Genomic DNA, 18,662 nt, shown 5'->3' with positions numbered 1-18,662 from the left:
CAGCACAAGTGGCTTTTAAAAGGGCATCAGTGGGAGCTAGTAATGAGTGTGAGACCAGGATCTGAGAAACGAGTGGGAATTTCTAGAACAGCCAGATGCTCGTGCAGTAGATGTTATTACACAAAAGTTACCTCCTCCGACACACACATACACATACGTGCGCAAGTATGGCACGGAATTCCCTGCTTCCCAAGGTCAGCTCCTTTCTATAAATCACTAGGCTACATAAATCTTTCCACAGGAGTATATGGGTAAAGCAGCGCACACTGATGCCTCCCCCCACCCCAGCATAAGGCATAACATTCCATGTGCAAGCACCTATGTGCACCTGTCTCGCACGCTTGCACTCCAGTCCTGCAGAATGTGGGAGAAATACAGCTTTGGCTTGGCACATCATGCTTGGCTCTGGAACTCAGGGCTGGAAGCCAAGGATCGGGGAGGGGGGAGGGGAGAACAAGCCCAGCTGGGAGAAGCAGGAGTTCCACCTGCTGCCTGCAATGCCAACCCCCATATCCCATGAGACCAGAGGACGAGCGGGAGGAAATGAGCTCTGCTGCTGTGGCATTCAGGGGGTTTAGGGAAGGTGGAAGTGCACAGATGCACCTAACTCAGAGAAGCCACAGCAACACGGAGGTTGCCACACTGTGCCAGCACACCAGGCCTCTGCAGAACTGGCCTTCTGTAACACCCACAGAAACAGGGTGAAGTGCTTCAAGGGTTGCTAAGCAACCCAGCCTCCTGCCTCCAGGATTGCGGTTTCAGCCAATGACAGCTTGTTCGGATTACATCATGAGCCTTCCGTGCCGTGTTACTGGCCCGTGCCCGGCTGAAGTTTCTAGGCAAGGTGAAATAGGACAGATGCACAGAATCCTGACGGCTGCCTTGCAGAACTGAGCAGCATTTAGAAAGCCACCTTGAAAAAATTTTTTTTTAATGGTGCTGTACCAGCCAGCTCTGCTTTCAGCTGGTGCCCTAGCCCAGGCAGCTTTGTTGCACTTACTCGAGGGGACAGACATGCCCAATTAAAACATGCTGTCACATCCAACATTTTAAGGAGGGGACTCTCGTTTTTCGTTACCAGAAATGAATTTATGTTTCCAGTTTGGCAGTAGCTGTTTCAGGGAGACTTCACCTATTCTGTATAATAACTGTTTGCCTCCACAGGCATAAAATTGGTTTTTTAAAAAGCCAGCGTTCCATAGTTCTAGAACAGGGACAAACACGAGACAACTCTTCCACAATTGGTTTTCTGGAGAAGAAAAGACTGCTGGAATCTTGGAAGTATTAGAGGCCCCCAGGGGAAAGCACACAGGTGGCTTATTTACTTGATTTCTATCCCTTTATGGGGGTGATCCAATAGCTGTGTTAAACTGCACAAAAGCCAGACATGTTGAAGAGGAGGCCAACTTGTTTACTGCTGCTTTAGATCATACAAGAGTATAAGAAGGACGGTCTAATAATCAAACCAAACGGAGAGAAACAGACCTATCCACTGGCAATATAATAAATATATATTCACAAAAGAAAGAAAAGTGTCCTATTTTTGTAGTTTTCCTTGTTTTTTTATTCTGTAGAGTCAAGGGACTGGATCCTAATGCCAGAACCTAATGGCTGGGATGTAGCCTCTGCTATAATCATCTTCTTCGAATTCTTGGACTTCCTTTCCATGTAGATATTGTAGCGAAGGTAGTATCTAACCCAGGGGTAGTCAAACTGTGGCCCTCCAGATGTCCATGGACTACAATTCCCAGGAGCCCCTGCCAGCTTTCGCTGGCAGGGGCTCCTGGGAATTGTAGTCCATGGACATCTGGAGGGCCGCAGTTTGACTACCCCTGATCTAACCTATCTAGTACTGAGTGGAGTAAGCCACGAGCTTAACTACCTGAGCGGAAGGCTATCCAAAAGGGCAAAGGCCATCCCTCGGTTACTCAGTAGAGCCACACAATTTGTTTACATATGCATAGCCCTACCTGAGTGAGCGGAGCATTGGATGACTTCCTCCACTGAGGTAGAATGGATGAGCACCTGTCAGGAGTGAATGATTTTTAAGTTCCCAAGAAGGGGGGGGGGCTGGTCTAGATGCCCTTTGCAGTTTCTACCAGCTCTGTGCGATTCTGATACTCCTCGGTGAGGACCCAAAGCAGCTTACACGGCTATCTTCTCTTCCATGTTATTCTTTGAAGCAGGCTTGGATGGGAACGTGACTGGCCCAAGGGCACCCATAAAGCTTCCATGGCACGGCAAGGTTTCCAAGTTGGGTCTCCCCAATCCTAGTCCGAAACAAGGACCACAATATCACACTGGGAGTGGTATAACCAGGCATTACCACCCCCCCAACTCCCGAGGATCCGTTGGAAACCTACTAGCAACTCCCCCAACAGTTTTCTTCTTGCTTCCACCCTTTGGATCAAAACTGGCTTTACCTGAGCAGGTGGCTCATCCTCTCTCCCTCTCCATAGACCACACCCGAGACACACTTTGCATAGCAGAACAATATGACTATAATAATATTTATTTAGGAGGTCCTGTCTAGATGGCAGGTAATTTCCACCCTTCCCTCACTAAGCAGCTAACCTCCTTTCTCTCCTGGCTGCTAATGAAAAGGGCAAAGCTTTCATCTTCTGCAAAACCTAACTCTTTGATCAACATGCCTAGTGGATGAATGGCTGGTGGGTTGCCTCTCTTTCTCCCTGTTTTTCTCCTCGCAATATTTCCACATCTTCCCTAGGAGCACTAAGGCAGGCAGGCAGACAGGTAGGTAGGTGTGGGAATACAGAAAAGGGGAAAATGGAAGTGCAAGAGGTGCAATCCTGTACTTATTAATTAAGCAAGGCATGCTGATCAAAAGGACTGGATCTGCAGGAGATGAAATGCAGCTCCTTTTTCATTAGCAACCAGGAGAGAGAAAGAACTGGCTGCTTACTGAGGTGCAAGCACCTTTGCACAGCGATCGCTCACTTACTCACAGCCATTCAAAGCTTTCCTTATAAAACACACACACTGGAGAGTTTGCTTTATTCAGAAGTGCCCTTCAAATCCCATGACTTCAAGGGGCCAACCTTCAAATCCTCACTGAGTATCACATGGGAAAGCTAGGGAGGGGAAGAGGGGGGTTGAGATGGCAAACTCTTAGAGCTTTTGGCACATGGGGTCCGCATTAGCATGCCCAGTGCCTAAAGAGGGCCACAACAAGCCAAAATGCAACAAAATTATTAACCTATTTATTTAAATCAAAAGTAAATATTCAAAGGTAAATGAAGAAATGTTAACTTTAATTCAATCCCTTTTGGAGCAATATTTTACTGTAGAATACTTTTATTTAGCTGCACATGCTTACCTAGTCAGTGTGATCTTTGTGGCTGTTTTCTGTTAGCCAAGGCACTGATGTCCAAGTCAAGGTTTTGAGCAGACACACTTAAAATGTCATGTAAATGTTCATCTATAAGCCTTGACCTACACTTTGATTTCACAATTTTCATCATGGAAAAAGTTTATTAACAGATGTATGTGGTGCCAAAGACTGTGAACATACCTGCAGCAAATTTCTTTAGGTTGATAAATATATCAAGTAGATATAGAATAGAAATCTAACAGACTATTTTCTTTCTGAGAGGATCACTGGCTTGCAAATCAATTAGTTCCATCTGAAAAAAAGTTACATGCATCTTCTGGTGCTACTTTAAATGGATTCTGAAACATTCTTATTTCCTTTCTAAGCTCATAGCAATCAGTGAATCTGATCTGCAATTCCACCTGCAATAGGTTCAGTGCTTTGATGTGTCTTTCAACATTGAATTGTAAATTCCAATCCTTCTCAAATGTTAGTCCATTGCAGCCTGAGAAGTTTGAAAAGTTACCTTCACTAACATGCTTCACAAAAATGTTTAGTTTTACTTCAAAAGCTTTCAGTTCAGTATACATGTCACACACAAGCTTTCCTTTCCCCTGCAACCTTAGATGCAGTGTGTTCAGATGTTCTGCGATATATGTTAAGAAAGCCAAATAAAAAACACATTCCGGGTCAGAAAGTGCTTCTTGACATTTTCCTTTTTCCATAAGAAAGATGTCAATTTCATGATGAAGACTGAAAAAACCTTTGAGGACATGGTCTCTGCTAAGCCACCTGACTTTTGCATGATATAATACATCCCCATATTCTGCATCTCTGAGAGAAAATTCAGAAACTGATGATGAGCAAGGCCATGATGCCTGATGTAATTAATGCTTGATACAACAATACGCATCACACTTTCCCACTGAAGAATCTTACTACACAAGGCTTGCTGATGGATGATACAGTGAAATTGCATGGGAAGTGCACCGTTTAATTTCAATATCTCTTCACTGAGTTTTGCAACTACACTAGTTTTACTTCTGACCATATTTCTTGGATCATCATTTGTAATGCCTGTCAATTTATCCCAACTCAGACCAAGATTTTTTACTGATTGATTCACACACCTTCAAGAATATGTTTTCTGCAGTTGTGGTGCCTTTCAAACTGCAGTGCACACAACTCTTCTGTAATTCTGAAGTTGGAATCTATCCCCCTGATAAAAATTAATAGTTGAGCAGTGTCTATAATGTCATTGTTCTCATCTAATGCCAAAGGGAAAAAATAAAAAAAAATTGCCTTGACAACCAATGACATATACAGCTCTTCTCCTAGTTCTTCAACATGCTGGGTGATTGTAGATGCAGATAAAATAACACAAGTAACACAAGAAACCTTCTGGGGGCACATTTCCTCCATTACTTTAACATAAGCTTTTTAACAAATTCAACATCATCTACCACTCTCAGCAATACATTTAGCAACATGAAAGCTGGCCCTCACTGTAGACAGGTTCTCTTCAACATGCTTTCTAAAACTATTTTGCTGCAAAAACATTGATTTTTAAAGATAATTTATCTTGTTTACTCCCACCTCTCCATGATATATTGAGTAGCTCTTGTGACAGGATTCGAGTGCCTTTTAATACTGTACTCCTTTAATACTGAGACAGTTTCAAGGCATATCAGGCAAACTGCTTTATCCTTGCCTGAAACAAAGAAGTAGTCCATTTGTCATTAAAGACATGGTGCTCATCTACAATTTTTCATTTTTTTGAAACAGAACTTGGTTTTGCAGACATCTTACATGGTTTTTAACAGAACAGCAGTTGCAGAGTTTCAATGTTATCCTTGAATAAATAAAAATACGAGTAGTATAATTTTAGGGCCCTAACTCCCCTCTTTCCCAATAAATCTACTCCAATCTAGCTGCTATTAGCTGGGGATTTTCAATTCGACCAGGGAAAAGAAGAGACCCCTGCCGCCCCCTCCCCCCATCCTCTACAGTTCTCAGATACGCAGGCTAGGAACAATTTTTTAAATATAGATTATGAATCTGGCCTACCAGATGGTAGAGTTGCAATCCTAAATACATTGAGATTTATTTCTTAATGAACACAGTCCCTTGAAGTTTAAATATACACCTACTAATACATTTTAATTTTAAAGGGCAAGTAGGCAGAAACAGTGAATGAGGGCAGCCTTCCACCTGGAACAGAGGATATGCCATTATGTTGGCTTCAAATTATATGCGGGGAGCACATACACATCACGGCTTACCAGCCAAGCCTCAATCATGAGAAGTAAAACGGTAGCCAGAGGGAGGGGAACCTGGCTGGAGGAAGGTGTGAGAAGGGGAATGCCATAAGCTTCCTTGCTAAGAGAGTATTCAAGGGGCCACTCACCAGCTCCTGCAATCACAGATGCATAAGACGACTCCTAGCTGGAGTGAGGAAGGGAGGAGAGGCAGAAGCAAGCAAGGCCAGAGGTCAGAGCAACCAGCCCTTGTGGTGGAAGGAAGAATGCTTTTCCTAGCAGCAGCAACCTCACCTGCAACTTTGGAAGCCACTTGCTTTGATGGGTGGAGCCTCTAGAAATGTTCATTATGCAAAAGACTTCGTATCCTCTCTTTGCAAAAATACCAGACCTTTTGCTGTCCTTTTCCCACCTTTCTTTGCAAAAGCAGACCTGACATCTCCTGAACCCATTCACACAGTGACTTGACCTTCCTTATATACATAGTTTCAATGTGGTAATTCATGGAGAGGAGGCGTTAAAAAGCTGAGTGGTATGGGTGCCTGAGCTTTGCTGGCTAGTAAAGCAGCTAAAATGGCCAAAATGCTATTATGAAGGACTGACAGAAGGAACCAAGGAGAAGAAAACAAGCAATGTTACTATTGTCTTTTTTGCAAGAAAGGGACAGAATGAACAGCAGTAGATGGTGCCACTTGAGGCATGAAGAACAGTATGGGCCTGAGGGTGCTAGCAGCAGACAAGCAGGTTGGATAGGCATAGAAAGAGACAGGGGGCCTCAGGATGGGGACCCGTGCAGTGGTCCCCAACCCCTGGTCTGGGCACCGGTACCGGTCCGTAGATCAGTCGGTCCCATGCCGCGGCTCCTCCTCTTCCTCCTCCGCGGCTGCTGCCTAGGGGACTGTCCTGCCACTCTGCCACCAGCTCACCTTTGGTGTTCTCCGGCGGCCACCATGGCTGGGGCTCCCCCTTGGCATGGCACTGCGCAGCTGCTGCTGGCAGTGCCCCCCAGTAGGCGGCGGGAAGTCAGGGGCACCAGCGGGAAAGCAAGTGGAGCAGGGACTCAGGCGGTGACGGTGACATCCCTCAGCAAAAGACTACCCCTCCCCCTTGGGCCTCAGTAAAATTGTCAAGCGTTGACCGGTCCCCGGTGACAAAAAGGTTGGGGAGCACTGCGTTATAGCACACTAGGAATTCTCTTAAAGGGCCAGGCACTGCATATTTGGGGAAAGTGAGATGAACCAGACATTCCATTGCAAGGAGAAAGAGGGGAGACCTATCATAGCTGAACATAAGGCTTTGTTATGGATCATACAGTTTGACCAATCAGGTCAACGACGAAGGGCGTACAATCTGACCTATCACGGATGGCTATATATCTTATTACAGCTTCCAGCTCGATTGAGACATAGAAGAGTTGGTTTTTATACCATTTTTCATTACCCAAAGGGTTCTCAAAGCGGCTTACAGATTATGAGGTTGGTGGGGTTGAGAGAACTCTTACAGAAATTGCTCTGTGTGAACAGTTGGAAACTTGGGCGGGTGGGGTAGAGCCTCAGGGGGGCAAGATTCGTAAAAGGGAATTATTTCAAGGAATTTTAAATGACACTGTCCAAAACTATCATTTTCTGCAAGTGATTTGGCCTCTATTGCTTGGAGATCAGCCATAACTGCAGAAGATCTCCAGGCACCACCTGGAAATCGGCAACCCAAGTTGTGGTTTTATGTTCCGCTGGGATTTTTGGCTTAACTTCAGACACACACCCCTCCCTAATCACCTTGACTGAAACGACAAGCACAATACAAGGAAACGGCCTACAAGTCCGCGTGGGAGGGAAGTGGCTCTGGGGCACAGTCTGAGATCAGGCACAGAAAGACAATTCAAGAGCATAACTGGCAGCAGGCTGCCCTATTATGACCTCATTGGTGCCGCTGGCTGGCAGGACGGCCTTCTGGCCCACGGCAATGTAAGGCTGAGTGCGATTCAGCAGGCATTTGGTGAGGCCGACGGATCCATAACATCTACAGGTCCCCTCCCAGACTGAGGGATCGAACCTACTGAGGGAGTGTCAAAGTTATTGTTGAAATACTGTTCTAATTATTCTAGTTGGTATGTCATTGTCATTGTTATATTGTTATATTGATTTTGATAGGGTTCTATGTAAATGTTCCAAAATGTTTTATGGAAACCACCCAGAGCCGTAGGGAAGGGCGGTATAAAAATCTAAATGAATGAATGAATGAATGAATGAATGAATGAATAATAAATCACGACACACAAACTGGGAACCAGTGGGCTCAAAAGGAAACACAATCCAGCTTGCACACACATGCCTATGAGTTTTATTCCACAGTTCTCATTCCTATATAATCTCTGCATACAGAACAGGCATCTTTCTGGAGGTTCTTTAGCTAGCTGTAAATGTCCCCCATCTATCCTGCCCCCCCCCCAGTCAACTGTTGAGAACTCAAGAGGCATTATGCTACTATTTATGCTAACATCAAACCTACGCAGAAGAGAAGCATTTCTAATGCAAACCAACGGTCGCCTTTCAATTTGCATTCCAAACCAGACTAAAGCAAGAATATGACCCTTGTATGAACTAATGTTCTAGAGCAGGAAAAACTGCAGCTCTTTGCTAAGTCAGGTTCTTACAAACCTGAATATGTTGACGGCCAAGGAACTTTGGAAATTACATTCCCTCTAATGTCTCCACTTCCTGAATGATAGATATCTGAATTGTGGCTTTCCCCTAAAGTTACCTGTTGTCAAAGACACCTGCAGAGGCTTACATGCAAGACTGAATCTGAGGGAAGTAAGATCGGCAGTTTGTGTGTAGGCAGAGAAGTTAAGCTTTTAAGGAGAGGGTGGGCAAGAAACAAGTCAAAAGGACCGATGCTGCTTTAAGGTTATGCATGCGTACCTGCCTGCTTGCCTGCCTGCCTCCCACCGGCTCCATCTATATATTCACAGAAATACTTAGATGTTACAGAAAGTGTCCAAGTCTCCGATGCTTACGGGAAAACTGACCTTGCAAACTATCCTCTTGCCCAGGGAAGACAGCATAACACTATCTTCCCAGGCATGGAAATTTATCATTTCCTGGTATTTTGCAACACTGAACATCTATGCCACTACATCAGTACATCTCCATAACAAAACAAAGGGAGATACAAAGACCAGAGAAGTTGCCAAGAATTTTGACTCCCTATTCAGTCATGTTAAAAGCTAAGGCTACCAGCCCCCCACCCCACCCCCATTTCCTACACAACGTTATCTGTGATAAAAAAAAAATCAAGTCACCCTACCTAGCTGCAATATCATAGACTGCTAAATCTCTGCAGCAAGTGACAGGATGGTGTGTGTCTGCGGGGGACAGAGGAGGGGGGGAGCTTTTAGAAGGCATGCAACGCCTGAAGGGCAGAATGGCTGACACACACAAGTTCTGCAGAAGCATGGTGTGCAGCTGCACACATGCTAGGAAACCACAGCCATGGTGCATGGCCAGCAATACCCTTGGCTGCAGCTCTTCAGACTTTCAAGGCCTATGCCTCATCATGTGCAATACACCCCAGCACCCCTTACTTGCTGCCCACCACACACACATTTTCTACCACCAACTGGAACTCCTTACCTGCCCTGTGCAAGGACATGGCCAAGGATCCTGCCCTCTCCATGCCCTCTGGCCCTGCATGCAGCACCCGTGCGCTCAAGGGGTCCGCAGGAGGAGGCACAGGGCGGGCAGACAGACCCTTTTCTCAGCAGCGGATTCCACGCCGATCTCTCCCCCCTGCCTTTTAACTCCACCCAGCTCCTCAAGAAGCAGTAAGAAAACTGCCCCAGGGCAAGCTGCTGATCCAGCCCGCTTCAAAGGGATGCCGGGAGCTGCCCTTTTGTTCCTGGTGAGTCTTTGCCCCAGAGTCCTCCTAAAGTTGAACTGACTTTCTCTGGCCGGACAGGGAGAGGAAATAACCAGGAATTGGCTGTTTGACTCGGCCCCCGCTGGCTCATTGTTGCTGGCCTGCCCCGTCTTCCTTCCTCCTGACAAGGCACTGGGAACAACAGAGCATGGATATGTGTAGCCAGGCAAGATAAGCCCTTGTTTCTGGACCCAGGGTTTCTCCCTTAAAGGCTTCACACCAGGTTTCCCCAACCAGGGTTTTCATGAAACCCTGGTGATTCTTGATGGCTCTGGAAAGGTTTCCTGAATGGGAAGGAGTTAATTTTTATATATTTTAAAAATGTGTTACACCTTCATCTGGTGATAGGACCGTATGTGGTCATGCCGACCCCCCACCCCCTCCAATGGCCAATGGGGGTTTCTCAAAGCCTGAAGAATGTTTCAGGGGTTTCACAACAGTACAAAAGGCTCCACCCTCCCCTAGCTCCAACCACATGGAAAAGTGGGATATAAGTATGTTGTTTAATAAAATAAAGCAACACTCTGGAAAGGTCAAGAAACCCTTTGGCCCCTTGACTTGTCAAAAGGCCCACTGCTATTTGGGCCGCAAGAGACTAATATGGTTGTCTCCTCCTCACCTGAATACAACGCTTCTGTCTAGCTTAGTTCCAGACCAAGGACCAGCTCCTTCCTAGGAACGACCTTGCAAGGCAGGGTAGAACAAGAGGCCAAGAACTAGGGTTACCTGGGTTGGGAAATTCATGAAGGCTTGCGGGGTGAAGGCTGAGGCATGCAGGGTTGGGGGGGGGGGTCTGTAATAGAGGATAATTCCGTAGAGCAGGGGTAGTCAAACTGCGGCCCTCCAGATGTCCATGGACTACAATTCCCAGGAGCCCCTGCCAGCGAATGCTGGCAGGGGCTCCTGGGAATTGTAGTCCATGGACACCTGGAGGGCCGCAGTTTGACTACCCCTGCCATAGAGTCCACCGTCCCAAACAGTCCTTTTCTCCAGGGAAACTGACTCCCTGCAGTTTGGAGCTCCGTTTTAATTCTGGGAGCTCTCCAGGCTCCACATGGAAGCTGGCAGCCCTAATGGTAGCTGAGGCTCACTAGCTCCGACTCGCTGCATTCCCAGCCTGCCAGGCTAAAAGAATGTGCCCGAATACCTAGGCAGCAGGTTGTTATTTACCGTGACTCAATTGCTCGGATTTTTTTGCTGGCAATACAATTTAGCCCTTCCAAAAACATGAGCCTGGTTGGAACAAGGCAGCGCTCTTCCTAGCGGCCAAGCAACTGTGCCGGTCCCTCCCCCCCCCCCCCCCGGGCTCTCATTTGAAAAACAAGAATGCTTTTCTGCCTCAGGACTGTTCAAGAGGACTTCGGAGAGAAGGGCAGAAATATGCACTCAAGGCTGCAAATATGTAACACAACAGCAGCGGAACTACTGAACAATACTGATTTGGTTTAACACAAACGCAACCCCCCCAACACCTCATCCTTCACCCCCTTCTTTCCCTTCCCAGTGAAGCCATGAATCCAGCTTGAATTGCTCCTGTTCCACCACCTTCCACTGGTTCCCAGCCGGTGATCACAGCCCAAGATTTTATCTGACTTACTTATGCCTCAATAGCTATGAGGACTAGCAACTTGCTTTCCTTCCACTAGTAGAAGAGCCACAGCGATATTCTTCAACTACTGCCCCCCTCCCCCCCCCAAAAAAATCAAGTGTTGCTTTTACAACCATGCAGCCCTACTTGTATGCTAGCGGGTTTTGAATCACTCAGCACCATGATCCAATTTTTTTAAGCTAGCAGAAAAAATGTCCAGCTCCAACCCTGGGCAGCTATCAAAACACTCCGGCATCAGTGCCAAATCTTTTAAAGACTCCTGGAATTCTTCCAGGGCTTCCTGCAGTGGATCCTGTCTGGCCAAGGAACTATCTTGGAAAGTTGGCAAAGAAAGGGCTGACCTAAACTTCCATCCAAGCAGCAGGTGGCCCTTGCTTCTTTTTTTACAGGTTTTCCCCGAGCTCCACACAATCCCAGTTGCCACTCAGCACAGAGCTCTCCATCTTGTCCCTGACAGCTACCTGAGACCTGTGGCCTGCTGCTTACACACAGCAGGTGGAGTAGGCAAACGTACGCACCTACCTATAGCTTCCCTCTCATCCTCAGCCAACCGGCTCTATGTTCAGTTGCCATGAGCTACTCCCCTGCACCTTTCCAGGGGCTGGCTCTGCCTGCTAATTAGGTGAGCTAAAAGCAATCACCTGGATGCCATGGCAACAACCTACAATTTTTAAAAAATACCTGTTTGTCTAATGAACTAGCTTTTTCCCCTAAGAGAGCTCCTTAAATGCACCACTTGTGTGGGTGAAGTGGGAGGAGGTGAGGCAGGTAACCAAAATAGATGGTGCTCCCCCTATGGGTAGTCTGTATAATGGAGCAAGCACTAAGGTAAAGGTAAAGGTATCCCCTGTGCAAGCACCTGGTATGCCTATGACATTAATGGCAAGACCAAGGTGAGAAACTTCCAGCTTAGGAAGATTCCTGCATCTTTTAATATTGCTAGTTATCAACTAATTAAGCCAGCACCATCCATAGGGGGGCATGGATGCTTGGCAGACCAAAAGCAAGATCATGGTGTGCATAGTTATCAGACTGAGATTGCAGAAACCTGGGTTCCGATTTCCAGGAGATCTGTAGTCAGATTTTGGGACAGCCATATAAAGCTGCTAACGTATGTCAGTGTGAGCTCGTTAGAGGAAGAGCAGGATTATTGAAAATGTAATCTTAGTTTGTTTTAAGTCTCAACCTGGATAGCCCAGGCTAACCAAATCAGATCTCAGAATCTGGTTCAGCCCTGGTCAGTATTTGGATTGGGAGCCCAACCATTGAAGTCCAGGGTTGTGAAGCAGAGCAATGACAAACCACCTCTAGCCATCTCTTGCCTTGAAAACCACAACAGGTCATCATAAGTCTGCTACAACTTGACAGTAATAAATGGGGGAAAAAGGGGAAGAAGAAGAAGAGTTGGTTCTTAAATGCCGCTTTTCTCTCCCAGAAGGAGTCTCAAAGCAGCTTACAGTCGCCTTCCCATTCCTCTCCCCACCACAGACACCCTGTGGGGTGGGTGAGGCTGAGAGAGCCCTGATATTACTGCTCAGTCAGAACAGTTTTATCAGTGCTGTGGCGAGCCCAAGGTCACCCAGCTGGCTGCATGTGGGGGAGCGCAGAATCGAACCTGGCTCACCAGATTAGAAGTCCGCACTCCTAACCACGACACCAAACTGGCTCTCACTACACTTGCAGCCCAAAAACAGCTCCCCAGAAGCAGTTATAGTCATTCATAGCGGGTCGCCACTAGCTGATTAACAATGGTCATTTCCCCATATAAGACCTTTGATTCTAACACATATAGGATCTGGAATATTCCTCTCCATTTCTCAATAGAAAACCAAACCTCATATTGGCTACCCAAACTCTTTTTGGGAATCCAGCCAAATCTCCAGATGCCAGAAAATGATAAGGTGGAGCTACTTGAGGACTGATAGGCCAGAGCAAGCCTTGTGACAAAGTTTGACCATCTGATAAAAACTTTCAGATCATGCCTCTCTTTACCCCCTCCCTACCCTGCACAGGAAAAAGTTGGTTCTTTTTCTGCTCTGTCCCTGATTAGTTTTGTTCATTCAGCCATTTTGTTAGGGCACTCCACATACTTCTCTCCCATTCAAAGGCACAGAAACCCCCTGGCCTATTTTATTTGAAAACATGCCAGTAGGAAAACTGCTACTGCCTTAATATTTATGCTAAAGGATGCAAAACACCCCCATGTGTCCGTCACCTTCCACTTTGCAATAGCGTATCTATCAATCTCTTCTGGGAGTTCAGGGGTTAAATGTGAATTCTTGCTATTCCAGCTATCTACAGATAGCACAAGAGATCTTATCTTATCAACCTGCATGCACAATTTTGCTTTGAAGAAGTCATGACACAGAAGATCACACACACTAACAAAGAGTGTCCCTGCTACTCATTTATGATGCTGGTTAAGACCCCTGTTAGAATGTCAGCAAGAAAAAACACGGGGGTGGACACATAGGTACAAGAATGCATGCCCAAAGAAACATGCATTGCATGATTACAAAACAAAATAACAGTTAAAGAGTTCTAAAAATCCAAGAAAACTGTCAGGTTATTTATTCAAAGGCCTACCTAGTTTTATTACTTACAGGGGTAGTCAAACTGCGGCCCTCCAGATATCCATGGACTACAATTCCCATGGACTACAATTCCCATGAGCCCTGCTGGCAGGGGCTCCTGGGAATTGTAGTCCATGAACATCTGGAGGACCGCAGTTTGACTACCCTTAATTAGAACATGTAAACCTCACCTTTCTATTTAAGATAAATAAGCAGAGTGGCTTACAATATTATTAAAATCTATGAAAATCAGTTCAAAATAGGTAGCCTGCAAGTACAAAGGCCAGATGTAACTAAAGAAGTTTTCAACAGATGCGAGAAGCCCTCTCTATCCACAGTATGGGGAGAAGCAAGTTACTTTGTCTCCCCTAACTGGTTTGCATTAAGCATTTTGGTAATGTGCAGCACAACCCCAACACAAATTTACTCTGAAGTAAGGCACATTGTGATCACTGTGTCTTACTCCTAAGTAAATGCACTAAGTAAATTTACTGAGCTTTTTGCTACCTTTGTGATTATGGTAGGGGCAAATGGTGGTACACAGGCTGAATCCGTCTGACACCCCTCTGGTCAAATCCTGCTGTGAGCTCATGATCTGAGAGGTTTTGCAGACCAGTGGGGTACGGTAGACAGGATACTAAGTGAAGTTCAGAGTAAGCTGCTTTCAAGCCCCAACTCATCCATGAAACTCAAGGAGTGACCTTGAGGCAGTGACTCTCAACTTGACTAACCCCACCTTAAACTACCATATCGGCTGCCTTTAATTCCTTGGAAGGAAAGATGGGATGAAAATGAAAATGGAAGCCTTGGGGAGGAAGGAGAAGGAGAAGGAGAAGAAGAAGAAGAAGAGTTGGTTCTTATATGCTGCTTTTCTCTACCCGAAGGAGTCTCAAAGCGGCTTACATTCACCTTCCCTTTCCTCTCCCCACAACAGACACCCTGTAGGGTGGGTGAGGCTGAGAGAGCCGATATTCCTGCTCGGTCAGAACAGTTTTATCAGTGTTGTGGCGAGCCCAAGGTCACCCAGCTAGCGGCATGTGGGGGAGCGCAGATTCAAACCCGGCTGTCCAGATTAGAAGTCCGCACTCCTAACCACTACACCAAACTGTACATCACTATGTATGAAAAACAATTGCGAGAGAATTTAAGCAACGACCGACAAAAGCATTTGCGTCAGTCCAAGACCCCCCTGGATATGTCTCCTTTGGTTCACATGGTCAGGGAGCACTGATTGTGCATGTGTGAATCAGCTGTTAAAGATGCGCTTAGGGGGAAAGGGGAAGAAGAGAACCCACGGCCTCTGCCACCTGTGGTTTTCTAGCATTTGAAGAGCCTTGCTGTTTCTGCATGCGCTTGGGCGAGCCACAGAGAATGAGTCTTCAGATCCATGTACATAGATCTTCATGGTCTCCAGTCCTTATCTATTTTAAGATGGGGGCAGGTTAGTAAGAACCCCATCTCTGATCAAGGATTTAGGCTCAGCTGGAGGGCATGATAACAAACCTCAGGGCTGTACAGAAGACTTCCCCTCCCTCTTTCCCCTAAAGCTCTGCTCTTCTACCTGTTTGCTTCACACATGAGAGGAGTTCCTATGCGCAAAGCATTCCCATGGTTGGAAACAGCAGGTATGCTGTGCATGCCTTGTCACTCTTGACTCATGCACAAACGTGTGTTGCACACCAGTACCCTGACGGTGTACCATGTCTTCTTGGGCCGCCCCTGGTTTCTCAGAGCATGCACACCGCGCACGGTACACATGTGCGGGGGGGATTGTCAAAAACAGGACAAATGACACACAAGCACCCGCACAAGGACATAGATACACACGCAGATTACCCACTGGTTCCTAAGAGTTTCCTCGCATGAGAAGCACTCCGCGTACAGCCCTGGACGGGATCTGCTTTGTGCGCTGGGGGGGAGGGAAGGAGGGGGGAACAAACCAGCGTTACACAGTCAATCGGCTTTCTCCATGTATTTATTTACGCTTCTAATAGATTGGGGGGCTCCAAACTGAGTCAATGAGGAAGGGCTGTTGTAACCCTTTTGGGGAAAGGAGCACCCCAAAGTGGACGGGAAGCCCACCAAGGAAGTCCAGTAGGGTGCCGAGCCAGGCCATGGCAAACCATGTTGGAAAGTCTCTTGCCTTAAACCCCCCCATGGGGTAGCCATAAACCAGTTGGGACGTGACAGCAAACAACAACAATCCCCGAGTTTATCGGGGGGGGGCTCTCCTCTGAAGCCCCGCCCCCACGGGTCATCCATCCTCCTGGCCAGAAATGCCCACCTGCGGGGGGGGGATCAAGCTGGCCCCCCTCCATCGCCCCCCTCCCGCTCCCCGGGTACCTGTTGCCGGCTGTCCGACGGCTGCGGAGGCAGAGGCAGAGGCGGCGGCGGCGGCGTTGTGGTTGCTGGAGGGGGCGACGGCGGCGGTGCGCGGGGGCGCCTTGCTGCGGGGCGCTTTGCCCAGCATCACCGGCGGGGAGTTGCCCATGTCGGTGCGCGGCTGCGGGCTCCGGAGCGCCAGGGAGCATCGCCCGGGCTCAGGCCGCGGCGCCACGCCGAAGGGAGCCCGGAGCGCGGCCGGGGGCGGCTGCAGCTGCTGCTGCTGCCCGCTGGGAGGGTCCCGCGGCGGCGGTGGCGGCGCTCATGCCCCGCTCGGCTTCTTCCAAGGCGCCGCTTTGGCATCAGCTGCAGCCGCCGCAACAGCATCGTCGCCCCGCCGCCACCTGCCCCCGCCTGCGGGCGGGCTGGGAAGGGAGGGAGGGAAGGAGGGAGGGAAAGGGGGGGGTCGGATATTCTCCTTGCTCCCCCCCCCCCACCTTCCCACCATCTGCACCGGCACCCAGGCGAGTTGCAAAACAGCCCAGCACCCAGGATGAGGGACTAGGGGGCCAGGCCTCAAGCCCCCAAGGTGAAGCTGCAGGAACCGGTTGCCACCCACCCACGAAGGTCCATGCCGGGGGCTGGAATGAATGGGAGATTTCTCAAGCATGTGCAGAGTGCCTTTGCTCCACTTCATGCACAGTAAGAGGGCAGGGATCCTTAATGCTGTGCTTGGAGAGGCCGGAATTTGGATATGGGTACGCAGCAAAAGTTGAACAAATGTGAGAGCAGCGCATACGATGGAAAGCGTCCCGGTCGGAACGGCTGTTCTGGATTTAGAAAGAAGGCTTGTCAGATCTGGACAGGCTTCTCCCCGGCCCCTCCTTATCCAAAAGAATGCATCCATCTAAGTTGCTCCGCAAGAATGGAAGAACCTTGTTTACCTTTGTACCTGCAAAGACTGCAAGAACACTTGGGCATGATGTGCCACCAGAAGCAGGCACACGTGCCATTTCCAGCAAACAAGCATGGCCAAGATGCCCACTGGCTAGATCAGGGGTAGTCAAACTGCGGCCCTCCAGATGTCCATGGACTACAATTCCCAGAAGCCCCTGCCAGCGAATGCTGGCAGGGGCTTCTGGGAATTGTAGTCCATGGACATCTGGAGGGCTGCAGTTTGACTACCCCTGGGCTAGACTCTGAGCTGGCTAGACTCTTGCCATCTCATTCAGGATGTTCCCTCCCAAGTATATCCTCTTATATAACATGACAAAGAGAACCATCAGGACAACTGACAATCAAGGCCAACCCATAACTTGACAGGGAGGACTGCCTGAAGGTTTAGGGAGCAACTGGGAGGAAGATACACCCACTCTTTCGGAAGCCGTGCCACAGCAATCTGTGCTCAGGCCTGAATGCCAGAATTATTTTCTGCTCAGCTAGACTGCTCCTGTTCAGAAGCTACTGTACAACAAAACCCTGCTGTCTCGTGTGATCTGATTTCCTAGTTCAAAAGCAGAACGTAGTGGCAGAACAGGCTTCACTATGATAGGCTGAAGGCTACCATGAATCAGAAGCAGTGGCATTCTGCCTGGCCTGCTGCCCTTGCTAAGCCTCACAGCAAAAGGCCATTACACAATTTAACATTCTTTTAAATTAACATGCATTATATTACGTGGTCTTTGATGCTTATTTTACACTGCTTTCCCAGTGGCCTCCAGACCATATACCCTCATCAGTCCTCCTTTTATATCTTCTACTTTCCACATTCTCCCCTCCTCATTTTATCCAAACAGCCCTACGGGAGGCAGTGACATGTCCGAGATTAGCCAGCAAGCTTTTATGGCAGAGGAGGAATTCGAACCTGGGTCTCCCAGATGTCAGATCCACATTCCAATTCCTGTGTCATGCCGGCTCCACTTGATGTTACATGGCCAAAGGACATGTCTTTCAGACTGGATCAGCTTCCTGCTTAGCTGGATGTGATTTAGCACTAATTCAGAAATAAGGGTTTCAGGGCAACAGTCTCTGACCAGTGTCTTGTTTAGATCATACCTCCGGTGATTTTTCTGCGGATTCCATGGTTGTCTATGTGAACTGGCAGGTACTGGGACAAAGAATGGCACAGCCCCCAGGTGGCTGGTAGACGATGTTAAGAGTGCTCGATCAGCGCAACTGGCACCCTGCCCCCCCACCACAAACCAAGCAAATTCAGTAAATTAATCACATAAAAGAGAAGGAAGGAGAAGCTGCTGCAGAACCCCCGGACCTAACCAGCAAAGCACCTGGATTCGTTTAGCTTCACTGTATGGACCACTTATTCATTTTCTCCAATCCATAAATTCATCAGAACCTCCCTGACATATTCCCTGGTTGAAGGAAGCAGCAAAGAATCCAGCATGTATTGGTATAAAAAATGAAAAAGGAAAAGAAAGGAGCCAGGTCCTCCTTCATTCATGGGGATACTTTGGAGGTGCACAGCCCGCTTTTGGGAGAACAATTCTTTCTTTCCGTGCTTGAGCACAGCTGTCCATTGGAGGGGAAAGAGGCTTCTTTTGGTGCCTTGTTCATGGAGGCCAGTCCCTCACCATCATTTTTGTTAAGATGGAGTATCAGAAAGCACTGGGAAGTTGCTATGGAAACAGGAGCAA

At 47.7% G+C, this 18,662-nt stretch overlaps 1 protein-coding gene across 9 annotated transcripts in view; it reads right to left on the bottom strand.

Moving 5' to 3' along the window:
* The window catches only part of NHSL2 (NHS like 2), a 118,329-nt gene that overhangs the window by 50,577 nt on the left and 49,090 nt on the right, over positions 1-18,662 (bottom strand). Inside the window, exons 1-2 of one of the 9 annotated variants that reach the window (XM_077308860.1) lie at positions 16,033-16,353; positions 15,530-15,598 (exon numbers count right to left, since the gene is read on the bottom strand). The exons of 6 other annotated variants lie outside the window; for them this stretch is intronic. In XM_077308860.1, the coding sequence (XP_077164975.1) occupies positions 15,530-15,598; positions 16,033-16,180 (217 nt within the window). In that variant the 5' untranslated portion in view covers positions 16,181-16,353. Of the gene's footprint in view, positions 1-9,221; positions 9,509-15,529; positions 15,599-16,032; positions 16,354-18,662 lie in introns of those variants that run through there. 2 more of the 9 variants (XM_077308861.1, XM_077308864.1) reach the window with 2 other exon arrangements.

The sequence above is a fragment of the Paroedura picta genome, chromosome 13, assembly GCF_049243985.1.
Source record: "Paroedura picta isolate Pp20150507F chromosome 13, Ppicta_v3.0, whole genome shotgun sequence".
In the NCBI taxonomy this organism is placed as follows: domain Eukaryota; kingdom Metazoa; phylum Chordata; class Lepidosauria; order Squamata; family Gekkonidae; genus Paroedura; species Paroedura picta.
The sequence above is the reverse complement of the archived record's forward strand: the minus strand, read 5'-3'. Positions and strand labels throughout refer to the sequence as shown.